Raw genomic sequence first — 13,012 nt, 5'->3', positions numbered from 1 at the left:
TCACGGAGAAAGAGTTCATGTGAATTTTCTACCACTGCTCACAAGCAAGAGTGCTGGGGAGGATCAGAACTTAAACCATGGTAGCTGGATTTTATTGTTTCTGGAAGTATTGAGCATGTGAGATAACACTTTGTTCTACTGGGAGCTCCACTCACACTAGTAAACCCACCTACATGATACCCACACAGTGGCTGAAATCAAGAGTAGGAATTTTAGCCAGTGTTCATGTGGCAGAGTTGAGCTCTAAGTGTGTTTGCTGTCCTACTCTGAGGATCTTTTTCAGAGGTACATTAGACCTCGATGTGTGTCCTACCAAACAACCTTAAATTTGCCCACAACTTTCTTGTCTTAAAAAAAAAAATCAAAGTATTTTAATTAAAATAATGGAACTTTGAGAAATAAAACAATCCAGGTGTTTTTGCATGCTCATTTTGCCAGTTTGATTTTGGACAACAGCTGTGTGCAGAGCTTCCCTCCTTGTGAATTTGTGCTCTTAGATGTAACAAATGGTGTGAAAGTATTGTGTACCCAGGAGAAGATTCCCCATTGCACGATCTGAGGTTTCCTAAATGTTAGAAACACCTGGTGCAAAGGACCAGAGAGTGGATTGCAGACATGAGGCCATCACTGCCAAGGATCAGCCCCCAGGCTTCTGCAGATGGCTTTCTCCTCTGTTTTTTTCTGGATAACTCCAGTTGGTGCTCCCAGGGCTTCTGTAGTGGAGAGAGAATGAAAAACAGATCCTAAAGGAAAGTTTGCTGAATTACGTGTTACATGTGCAGTTTTTCTGTCAAATGTTAGATCTGTGAAAAAACTTCCTCATTACCATAAGGTAGCAGAAATATTTTGTAAAATCTGATTTCTGGGTGAAACGACCTTCATCCTTATCCTCTTCACCCCACAACTGCATAGTTTTGAATGTTTTCTTCCATTCCTCTGCATGCTGTTGGGAAAGCTGATTTCAGTATTTTACAGGCATTGTAAAAGATAGCATCTGAAATATTCTGATGGCAATTGAAGTCATCTTTCATCCCGTTTTCAGACACTGACTTACAAATAATACAGTGATAATGATCAGTGCTTTGCATTATACTTTCAGATGCAGAATATTAACAGTGTTTATGCACAGACCCCAGACAGTGCTGTGGCATCTTAATAGGGCCGGGGCTCACCCCCCCCCCAGGAGCTGCCCACATATTTGTAAGAATCTTAATAAACAGCTTATTGTAGAAGAGAACAAGAGAACATTGGTTTCAAGCTGAACATGGGATGGGGCACCATCCTGCCTGTGTTATTTAAAAGAGGCGATAGCAACATTGCGATGACTTAGCTTCAGTGTGAATTCTTCTTGTCTTTCACATCTCAAGCTGCAATGCATCTGCTCAGGAAAAGGCATTAGCCTGAGCTTAACGTGTGCTTAATGTCCATTTTTCTTCAGGAAGTAGCTAGATGCCTTTCTGAAGCAGAATTTTGTTGTGTTTTTAAAGCCTGTGTGTGTAGAGCGAATAGATTGCCAACTAAGTGAAAGAATTAGAAACAGTTGCCCAGTGCAGCTCAGATACCAGAACTGTGGGACTTTCTGTGGGCTTTCTTATGTTCCATAGTGTTGGGTAATTTATGGTAGAATGTAGTCCCTTTCTAGCTACATTCAAAACTCAGAACTGTGTCTCTCCTTAGGAGTGCTGCTGCTTTGGCTTTGATGATGGGTTTTTTCTCCCCTAAACACAGGGAAAACTTTTTTCTACACTCCAAAAGTCTGATTTTTTGAGGTTTTTTTCTTTGTTTTTTTTTTTTTCAGGAAAAAACCCAAAACTTTTCAAGGAAACATTGCTGTCTTTGCAGCCCTCCTCCCTCAGCAGAGCCTGCGCTATCCATGCACTTTTAATCGCCACATTGTGGTGTGCAGCCTGGTCTCACCCCAGATAGTCCCAGTGTCGCTGAACTGGCTGTTTCCAGCTGCTAAGTAATTTGGGTCATATTTCAGCCTCTCAAATCAGCAAGTTCATGCTAGGTCTTACACATTTTTTTGTCTTGTCTTACTCTTTGGTGGGAAAGCCAGTTTAATGAATCTAGTAATGGTCTTGCTTTTGGAAAAACCCTGCTTCTAATTAGAATTTCCATTCCTGTAATCAGGCTCTTCCCACTGAACCCCGAAGTTAGAGGGTCGCCTGCAGATATTTTCTTTTAAGAGGAATATGTTTTGGGTTGTTTTTATTCTCTGTTGAGGAAATGGTGTATTTCTCTCTGAATTCAAAGCTGGGGCTTGCTGCTCAGACTCACATTGGCAGCACGCTGGCTGTCCTTTATCTATGATGCTCCCCACAAGTTGTTAACCCAGAAGTTTTCTTGTGTAGGTGTTTCTCCGAGAGTCCTTGGAACACAAGTTGGAGAAACAGCGAGAGGTGGAAGTCACCAAGGCAGCAATGATTATCCGAGCACACATCTTAGGTTATGCAGCCCGGTAAGTGACTAGATGAGAATATTAGTGATCAAGCTTTGGAATAAATGGGTGGGGTGTCACGGAGTTAAATCCTTCTGGCACAATTCTTAACTTTTCCTAGGGACCAGGCATCCAAATCCTGTACGTGGCTTTGGAAAATACCAGCTGGTATCTTTGCCAGACCTGTGAATAAAACAAAATGGAGTTTGAATTGTTTTAATATAATCAATAGGACAGTGTGGAAGTTTGGAGGTCAGCCAGCATCCATGTAATTGAATCATGGCGTTAGATCCATGGTAGGATCTCCAGCTGGATGGCACCTAGTGGAGCTGCCCCAAGTTACCAGCTGAGATTCCGCTTTATCTTTTTAGAAAAGAGAAGACAAATAAAACTAACCAGTTTGGTTCTTAAAGAACCATGACATTGGATAACTGATGAATGTTTCGTTTGTTTACCTGGCTTCATGCATTATGTATTAGGTGGAGTTGCTCATCCCATCTGCTTATTTCTCTACTTTTCCTACAAATCAGATGAGGACAGTTTAAAGAAACTTGTTTGCATGATGAGGTAATTTCTCTTCATGTGTATATTAGTCCTGTCCTTATATCCTGACCAGTATGTTGCTGAAAAACTATATTCCTTTTTTAATGACAGAGCTATCCTGCTGTTCATGATCTTTCTTTTCAGAGACGAGGGATGACTGTCTCTAAATTCTTGCTCTGCATGTGTGCACACACACAGAGCTGTCCTTTTAGCATCTCCTTCTCAGAGGCATAAGAACATGTAAAGCAAGTAATGTGCCTTTCCTTAATGAGGACACAGACAGTGCTGTCATAGAAATGAGAGAATCTCTTTCCTCTCCTAGGGAGGAGAGCGGGAATGAGAGTGGGGAAACCACCACAGACCTAGAAATAATAAATTGTTTTGCTACCTTGGGCTCATTATTGCAGGTCACCATGGCAAGACCGCTCGCCACTGCTGGTTAGTTCCTTGTTTCCTTAGAAATTTACCTTTTTTTTTTAAATTATTTTTCCTTCTCCCAGGAAGCGGTATAGAAAGGTTCTCTACTATGTGGTTGTGATCCAGAAGAACTACAGAGCATTCAGTGGTAGGAAAAAGTTCCTGTGCCTGAAGAAAGCAGCCATAATCCTTCAGAAGCAGCGGCGAGGCCAGCTTGCTCGACGTGTTTACCGGGAGAGACTAGAGGAGAAGCGAAGACAGGAGGAGGAAAGGAGAAAAGAGGAGGAAGAAAGGTGCAGAAATGTTGTCTGACATCACTTTCCTGTCTGTGCCACATTAGGTTTTGGTCTGAATAGCCTTTATTTCAGGCTATTCTTGATCAACTGAGTTTGGAAACCTTTGCTTCTTTTGCTAAAAGAAGCATGTAGCTGTCATCATATTCACAAATATGTCCTTGGTTACCTTATTTTTGGCTGTCTTTTCCATGTGATCTCTGTAAGCTGAGTTATTGCCCTACAAAGGTATGTGATGAGCTTATGTTGAGCTTGATATACTAACCTATTTTCTTGCCTTGCTTTTAGGGAAAGACAAAGACAAGAAGCAGAGCGTCTTGCCCAGCAGGTAAATGATATTCTTAATGTTTTCAGCCATGCCGTTTATTTGAGCATCTCAACCCAGCCATTAAAAAAATAAAAGGCATCTCTGGCATTTAAGTTAAACTTATTACAGGAGTTGGCAGATAAAGCCAAAGGAAACTTAATACAGTTGTTTGCATGGAAATTTCTTTCACCTCGTGCTTCATTTGATTTCTGGCAAAGATTGAACTTTTTGCATGTACTTGAGCTGTCCAGTATCTGTAAGCAAATGTAATCATACTTTCATTTTTTAGTTTTTTCTTTCTGATGTAGGGATAAAGGTCCTTTTAAATGAACAGTGTGGTGGAAGCATAGTGCTTTAGAAATAAATTTTAAAAAGAAATATTGCACTGGGGGGCTTTTTTTTTTTTTCATTATATACAGGCTGAAGAAGAGAGAAAGAAACAGGAACTGGCTGCCCTTCAGAAAGCCCAGAAGGAGGCAGAGCTGAAGCAAGAGGTGGAGAAGCAGAAAGAAAGAAGGCAGGTGGAAGAAATCCTGCGTCTGGAAAAAGAAATTGAAGACCTGCAGCGCGTGAAGAAGCAGCAGGAGCTGTCCTTGACAGAAGCTTCATTACAGAGGCTGCAGCAGCTTCGAGACGAGGAGCTCCGGCGGCTCGAGGACGAAGCGTGTCGAGCAGCCCAGGAGTTCCTGGAATCTCTGAACTTTGATGAGATTGATGAATGTGTCCGAAACATTGAGAGGTCTCTCTCTGTGGGCAACGGGTATCCCGCTGAGCTGACTGAACAGACTGGAAATGCCTGCAGTGAGAAGCCCAATTTTAACTTCAGCCAGCCGTATCCTGAGGAGGAGGTAGATGAGGGCTTTGAAGCTGATGATGATGCATTTAAGGATTCGCCCAACCCCAGTGAGCATGGCCATTCTGATCAAAGGACCAGTGGCATCAGAACAAGCGATGATTCCTCAGAAGAGGATCCCTATATGAACGATACGGTGGTGCCAACAATTCCTGCTGCTGGCAACACCATGCTTATACCTCCTGCTCATGACACAGTCAGTCTCCACAACTCTTCCAGTGGTGAATCCACGTACTGCATGCCAGAAAATGTATCATGTAGACCCCCAAATTCTGTGGAACTTATTTCTCCGGATGGAGACTACGATTATGACCAAGACGATTATGAAGATGGTGCTATTACTTCGGGTAGCAGCGTGACCTTCTCCAATTCGCACAGTAGCCAATGGTCACCAGACTACCGATGCTCAGTGGGGACCTACAATAGCTCTGGAGCATACCGGTTTAGCTCTGAAGGAGCTCAGTCTTCTGTAAGTATCATTGTTTTTATTATCTAATAATCGGTATGTGCTTTCTGATTATTTTTTTCCCACTGTGCAGCCGTGGAGTGACCGTAGGTATTCTTGCAAATGTCTGCACTGTGTAGTTTGAGTTGCTTAGACTGTGTATGGACGTAGTTGTGTGTTGCCATCTAGATGCCACTGGGGTGAGTGTGTTAGTTAGGGACAGCTTGGATGCTGCTTGCAGTCCCAGGCTTGTGCAAGGATGTGGTTCCGTCTGCTTTAATGCAGAACTGCACGGTATTTGGTGAGGAGCTCAGCGCGAGACCTTGGATGCTCTTCATCAGCAGAATTCCTCTCTGTGTGCAGGGGCACCAGGTAGCGTGGTGGGGAATTGTTTTCAGAAAAAACAGGTTCAGTTACGCATGCAAGTTGCAGCAGCACAGAATAACCTGCTTGGAGAAGTCCCTGAATTACCAGGTGTATTTTGAGATTACTTGGAGGGTAAATTTCACATATGATGGCAAATCTTAAAATTATTGAGGCAGACACTTATACCGTGGAGCTCTTTCTCTGTGCTGTTTATTGAGTATACTGTGGGCTTCACTCCTACAAATATTTGTTGGAAGAATATGGTTGCCTTTGCCACTCACAGAATACTTCTGTGAGACTGTGTGACAGGGAGAGCAAAAAAGTATTTCAGCAACGCTGACTTATTTAGAAGGAAAAAGTCAACACTAAAATATCTATTACAGTTGAGGTAATAAAAAACCAGTCAAAGAGCTATCATGGTTCCTGGGATAAGTTGACAGTTCTTGCCTATGAGGAAAATGCTTTTAGCTTCTCTGTTGAGGACTCCTGCCTGTTGCACGACTCTGGGTGTGTGTCAGATAAGGAACAGAAATTCTGATTATTTGGGGTGAGGGTGGAGGAAAGCTCTTACCACAGTTTCAGGAATATCTTTCTTTTCAAGACTTTTGTAAACTGTTGCCCACAACGCTTCAATGACGGAGGGAGGTAGCACAACGTAACATGCCCTGGCTATGCTCTTACAAAGGGATGACTTTCCTGAGCAGCGATAAAGCTGTTTCATAGATTTCTTACATGACATCAGGGCCAGTGTGTAATCGAACAGTTCAATCTGCAGGTTACCACAAGGTACTTCTTCCTTTGTTAGCTGGATGAAAAATGAGGAGTTATGTGCTCCCAGTGCATCATGAAATGTTTTAAATGAAGACTTCTAAACCAATTTTATCTAAAGTCTGTCCTGAGAGATTATTTCACCTTTATTTACTTTATTCTGTAGTTTGAAGACAGTGAAGAAGATTTTGACTCCAGATTTGATACAGATGATGAACTTTCCTACCGGAGGGATTCAGTCTATAGTTGTGTCAGCCTGCCCTACTTTCACAGCTTTCTGTACATGAAAGGTATTGGGTGAATCTCAATTCGCTAAATATGCAAAATGACTAAAAATGTTTATTACACCTTGAGCTCAAATTTCCGTAGAGTTAAGCTATTTTCTTATTTTTCAAAGGGTTGTGGAAAAGTAACTTAATTTGAGCTGCTCTCAAATGAAATTATTTGCTTTAGATGCCTTCCATCTAGCAGTGTTCTTCCCTCTGCAAAGGAACACCAACATTTTCAGCTGACTCTTGTTTCATTTTACACTTTTGCTGGCTCGTAAACAATGGAATCGCTGGTATAAATAGAGTAAAATAACTCACAAAGTCAAATCGTACCAAATTTTGAGGAAAGCTGATTCATGCGCCTTTTAACATAGACCACATTCCACATTGCAGATCAGTTTTACTGAGCACTCAACTTATTTTACTGATCAGTCAAATTTCATTTTGGATCCAAAAGACACAAAGAAGGAAATGTATAGCCAAGGGATCTGGAGGACACTGCAAGAGTATACACAGGAGATCTGTAGTTAAGATTCTTGTTTTATCTTCTGATAATTGATAGTAAATTATAATCTAGGTGAATCCTTGTGTGATACCCATCACTGCGGCATAACTTATTTTCCTGGAATAGGAACAGTGATGAATGTGCACGGACTTAAATTTGTGAGAAAAATAATGTACACAGCTGCCACTAGCACAGCTTTCACCCTCTGACATAGTTTGCAATAAGTTTTTGTGGAACGACAGGAGTAAATTGGTTTGTTTAAGGCTTTTATGACTGTGGTGTAACTACGGTGCAAGGTGTATTGTCTACTGTAACAAAGCTCACAAGAATTTTAGGCATTAAAACCACACTTTGGCAGGACTGTGCTCACACTGGTGTATTTCCTGCTCTTTAAGTACAGCTTGTCCAGGTTCTGTGGTTTTGAGTTGAACATTGTTACCTCCTAATAACCATAAGTATTTCAGAAAACTGGAAAGAAGAAAGAGTTTAACACTAAACCTTTCTTAAATTATCATTGAAATGCATTGAAAACAGTGTTGAAGATCTGATTTTTTTAGATACAATATGAATTTTTAATAATCTGTTATTTACTATACGTGTTATGTGTAAGTATATATCATTTTAAATCTAAATTACATATTTTTTATGTGGAGATTTATTGTAATTTGTAGTTTTAAGGGTTTTTAGATTGCAAACAGTATTGGTGGCCTTAAGGATGCGCAAAAATGAGATCTTTGGTTTTGTGGCTTACAGCAGAGACTCAGTTTAACTGCAGCATCATTGGTCAGCATCTTCCAGCGTTGGTTTGGTCACAGCTTCTGTTTTGTAATATAATTGTTTGTCTTAATGATGTATAAACCCACATCTGTCTGTCTTGCCAGGTGGCTTAATAAACACATGGAAGCGGCGCTGGTGTGTCCTGAAGGATGAGACCTTCCTGTGGTTTCGTTCCAAGCAGGAAGCACTTAAGCAGGGTTGGCTTCACAAAAAGGGGGGTGGATCATCCACGCTTTCCAGGAGGAACTGGAAGAAACGATGGTTTGTTCTCAGACAGTCCAGGTTGATGTACTTTGAAAATGACAGTGAAGAAAAGCTAAAGGGCTCCATCGATGTCCGGACAGCCAAGTACGTTTATATGTGTTTATATATTAGCCATAGTTCCTCCTAAATACTTCTTGAGGCTTAATCTGGGAAGACATCAAGTGCCCTGCCTTCAAGTTGTGTGAATGCAAACATGAGAGTGTGTGTGATGAAGTTATTGAAAGCAAGTGTTGTCCTTACTTGGCTCTCTCCTGTGTCTGCAGAGTGCTCCAGAGCTGAGCCAGTGCCAAATACTTCAGAAAACTGCTGCTATAATGAACCCATCTATGCTTTCTCCCAGACTAGAGGCCCTACTTAGTCTGTAATGATTCCCAGGGCAATTTGGGGCATGTTGCCAAGTCCATAGCTGCAGGCAGACCTAGAATGGAGAATATATTTAAGTTAACATGGGTCAAAGCTGTATCTTCTGTATGCATTTACTTTTTTTTTTTTCTTCATGTTTGAAGTAATTGTGGTGATAAAGTCTTTAAATTGCATATATTCATCTAAAAAAAAAATAGAATTACTCAACTTAACTTAGTAACTTATGTCTTGCTAACAAAAATTCCTTATGCCTTAAAATTTTATGCTTGCTGAAGCATGCATCGAAGAAGTTTTCTGAGGAACAGTATTTTTCCTGCTAAAAAGTCACTAGGCTTTATGAACTTATGGATTATCTATCTAATTTAAAAATTAGAGTGTGCTAATGTTGGTAGTCTCATTCCTGGATAAAAATGTACCTAGGTTTTCTTCCAAGATAGAGCAAAATAGAAATGGCTTTAACACTTGATTCCATGCTGCTCCTTGTAACTTGCAATTATCTGTTTTGTTTTGTTAATTTAACAGAGTACTTAAACTAAACTGAAAGTTTAGATTAATCTTTTCTTTGTAAGTCCTGGCTTGAGTCTGATTGCAAGCAGCATGAACTGAATACTTTCAGTGAGCTTCCTGACTTGCTCTTGTAAAACCAATGGGCTGCTGGCTCCCAAGTAAATCTCAGAATATAGACTGAAGTTCCTACTACAATTTTTTTTGTTTAAACTGAGTTTGACTCTGTCTCATGTACCATAGCGTTTATTTAGCATGTTTTTCTAATATGTTTAAACCTTCACTTTTTGTTGTCGCCACATTGTTTCATTGACTGTGCCCTGTAGAAGTTCTTTGCTGAACATACCTTCAAAACTATGAGGTAAAGGTTGTTGAACCTAACTTGAAATGTAAGTTCAATCAACAACTTGTAAAATAGCTAAAAGAAAGGATATTTGTATTTAAAGACCTATATGTTGTGAGAAATAAGGCATAGCTTTTCTAGGAAACTTCAATATTCACTGAATGCATTCCTGCCATATCGCGTGACTTACGTATTTCACAACTCCATGTAAAGGACCCCATTCAAATTAAAGGAATCTTAGGCCGATTCATTTTTTTTTAAATGCAGAACAGGGAGGTGTTCTGTTGGACACTGATATTGGGAGGGAAGGAAACCAAATTAAAAAAAATAGGACAGAATTATAGCTTTTTGCTTTAATAGTAGAGAAATCATCCTTATGAGTCTGTTAAGCAGAGCTCACACATAATGTTTATGGGATAGGGATTTATAAGAATAGTATAGATGATGAAGTATGGCTAGTTAAGGAAATAATAAGCTTCAGATAAATACAGTAAAACAGAAAAAAACAAAATCAAGCTGGTTTCTTAAGCTTCAGGAAAACCTGATGTAAAACTTAAATTACTCCTTAAAAATCTTGGGCTTTGTGATTCATGTTTGTTTAATATATTGATACTTAGATGTCCAAACTACAAATTGGGAAGATGTAACTTTTCAGCAGGTGTGTACTCAGCTTTTTCTGGAAGTCACGTTTGGAATTGTCTTTCTCTAGTGACTCACAACCACACAGAATCACTAATCCAGGTTTTGTTTGCTCTTTGGTTTTAATTTTAAAGAGCTTTCTTTCTAGCACTCAAAAAATTACTTGGGTATGCAATCATTTCAGAAATATATCCATTTCTTAAGCCAGTTATCTTTGTCTCTCTTGAGGTTTCATAATACTTTTTCTTTAGTTCTTGTTAAAAAAAATAACAGAATAGTCAACTTGGTATAGTGACACTTGTAGTAGTTTGAATATTTTTACCATATAGGCAGAAAACACAACTGTAGTTTGGTGAATTAATGCTATCTGATAAATGACATTGTGAATCTTGCAAATGAACCTGATTAAGGTTGACTGCTGTTATTTTAAGTATCAGTAGGTTGTGAGCCTCTCAGCAGAACAGAATTTTCAAAATGTTGACAATCTCTAATGGTCAATCTTGGCATTTGCTTCTTTACAGAGAGATTGTTGATAATACGGGCAAAGAAAATGGTATTGATCTAATAATGGGCGACAGGACATACCATTTAATTGCTGAGTCTCCTGAGGATGCAAGGTATGAAAATCACCAGGCCTTTTTGTTTTCTTTTTTGTTTGTTTGGTTTGGTCTTTTGGGGGTGTTTTTTATTCTTTTTTTAACCTCTGTGCCATTCTGGCTTGTGCTTGACATTAATTTGTTTGCCCACTGTCACAAAATATTTGAGCTGTGTTAAACACGTTGCATTTAACACTTTTTCTAAAGGCCTGCTGAGAAGAAACTCTCGTGGCAGACCATTACTGGAAAGTGTCAGACTGCCAATGAAAATTCGCCTAGAATTTGGCTGTTATCCATTTATTACTAGCAGCTTTCTGAAATACAGTGTGTATGTAGAAAGGCATCATCAGCCATTGATGCTTGTCTTGTGCTTTACCCTGCTGTGCTTATCTGCATAGATTAAATCAGTATTTAAGACCCTGTAATCTGACAAAAAACAATGTATTATTCTTTAGGGTTGGGATCTGCTTGCCTAAGCAGAGCCTAAAATTTTTTCAGGTAAAAGTTCTAATGTGGTCACTGGCTTTTAGGGTGAAAGTGCATTCATAAATAAGAAGAGGGTGCCACGGAGTGTTCCCTTTCTGCTGATTTAGAAAGGGTCTTGCTTTTGTTGCTGAAGGATCCATATCAAACTGGAGGGAGAGGCTGGTAGGTACAGAGCAAGCTTGACTTGTCAGATCAGATATTTAAAAGAAAAAATCCCTACACTGCAGTTCATGTGAGATAATCATATGCTTGCCCCTAAAAATCAAGCATTTAAATAAAGTGAACTTAGTAATCAGAGCTTATTACCCACTGCCTTGCTGCCCCAAGGCCAGAACACAGGATGCCTATGTCAACATCACTTGAACTAGTTTTGCTCTGAAGCCTTGAAGCTGCTTAGTATTCTGTTCTTTTTAAAGGTATAATACCTTCCTATATCACAGGACCCTGAGTTTAAATTTAGCAACGCTTGCAGTGCAGAATCATTCTTCATTTTTTATACATCCTTAAAATTACCCTTGAAATAAGTATGAGCTTTCCCAGTACTCATTGTTAAGATTCTTGTGTGATGTGAGTATATTTTAAAATGAAGGCTCAGCTAAACTCTCTTCTGTTAGACTTGTGTATGTGCCCTAGGGACCAATAAGAAATTATCAGCATAAAGACTTGTCTGGTGTCATGTACCTCTCTCATTTTTTTTCTTAAACATGGAGGAGGAGACACTATATGCTATTGTTGTATATAGTACACATCGCACACCATCCATATTAAATACATTTTACCAGTGTATTCCATGTTTCCTTTTCTCAGTCTTTCCACAAAACTTCAATGAGGCACATGTGTAAGGATTTGCAAATGGGATGAAGTCAAAGCCTTGCTAATGTCTGGCATTGTTAAAAGTGAAGTACAAAATTATCAGACTGTTTTGGTTCTGGACCTGCTATTGAAAAAATATTTTGTACACGGTCTAGATCACGATCCAAAGTTGCTTTTTGTTCCAATTATGGGAAAAAGCAAGAGAAACCTGACACCCCCCAAAAAAAAAAAGAGGAATTACTATTTTGATCATGGAAGTGTATTTGAGGAAAGATGTAATGCTTCAGTGGGCAGCTGCTGCTGAGGATTTAAACCTTTCAAACCCCCTGTCTGTCTTCTTCCCTGTTGCTGGGTTCTAGGACTCAGCTGAAAAACAAAATGAGGTCCTGAGAGGGAAGAAAGCAAAAGGAGAGTAAAATCTGCCTTGGTCTCTTGCAAAGTGCCTTGATTAATTTCTTTTTCATTGTTTACACAAAGATTACATTAAATTCTGAAAACTCAGAGTTCTTTAAAATCCAATAATGTATTATTACTAACGGTGCATGCAGTGCTGTGAAGTCTTTTTTGGTTTCAGATAGAAGGTTGACATTTAATAACGTGCAATTCCTGAGCCTGAAAAGGGAAGCTGAATTGAGTTTGTGGGAATCTTTTGGTAGATGAGATTTCATTTTCTTCAGCTGGTGGTTCCTTCTCTCTAGGTGACCCTTCCCTCGTTTGGAGGGGTTTTCAGTGACCTTGTTTTAAATCCAGCAGAGTAAAGTGTTAAGCACAACCTCTCTGTGGGTATCCCTAAACCTTCACAGAAGAACCAGAACTAAGTATGTTCTCTTCTTCTCTATTGTCAGGCACTCTACATCTTTGTTTTTCTTTGTGCCTTGCATTGTTTCTAATGAAAGCCTAAGCTGTTAGAACTGATTTAGATGGAACTGGTACTGTTTGACAGACAACAGAGGTTTTCTCAAGCTATTTTGGCAGTTTGATTCCCAGACACCTATGTGATAGGGAGCAGTTGGCTTCTGAA

General features: G+C 39.6%; 1 protein-coding gene across 1 annotated transcript in view; it reads left to right on the top strand.

Moving 5' to 3' along the window:
• The window catches only part of MYO10 (myosin X), a 159,806-nt gene that overhangs the window by 129,038 nt on the left and 17,756 nt on the right, over positions 1-13,012 (top strand). Inside the window, exons 22-28 of the mRNA XM_065830121.2 lie at positions 2,355-2,461; positions 3,484-3,693; positions 3,982-4,021; positions 4,420-5,322; positions 6,599-6,722; positions 8,088-8,331; positions 10,618-10,713. Of these exons, the coding sequence (XP_065686193.1) occupies positions 2,355-2,461; positions 3,484-3,693; positions 3,982-4,021; positions 4,420-5,322; positions 6,599-6,722; positions 8,088-8,331; positions 10,618-10,713 (1,724 nt within the window). The remainder of the gene's footprint in view (positions 1-2,354; positions 2,462-3,483; positions 3,694-3,981; positions 4,022-4,419; positions 5,323-6,598; positions 6,723-8,087; positions 8,332-10,617; positions 10,714-13,012) is intronic.

This window comes from Patagioenas fasciata, chromosome 2, assembly GCF_037038585.1.
Source record: "Patagioenas fasciata isolate bPatFas1 chromosome 2, bPatFas1.hap1, whole genome shotgun sequence".
NCBI lineage: Eukaryota > Metazoa > Chordata > Aves > Columbiformes > Columbidae > Patagioenas > Patagioenas fasciata.
This window is presented reverse-complemented; position numbering and strand designations above follow the sequence as displayed.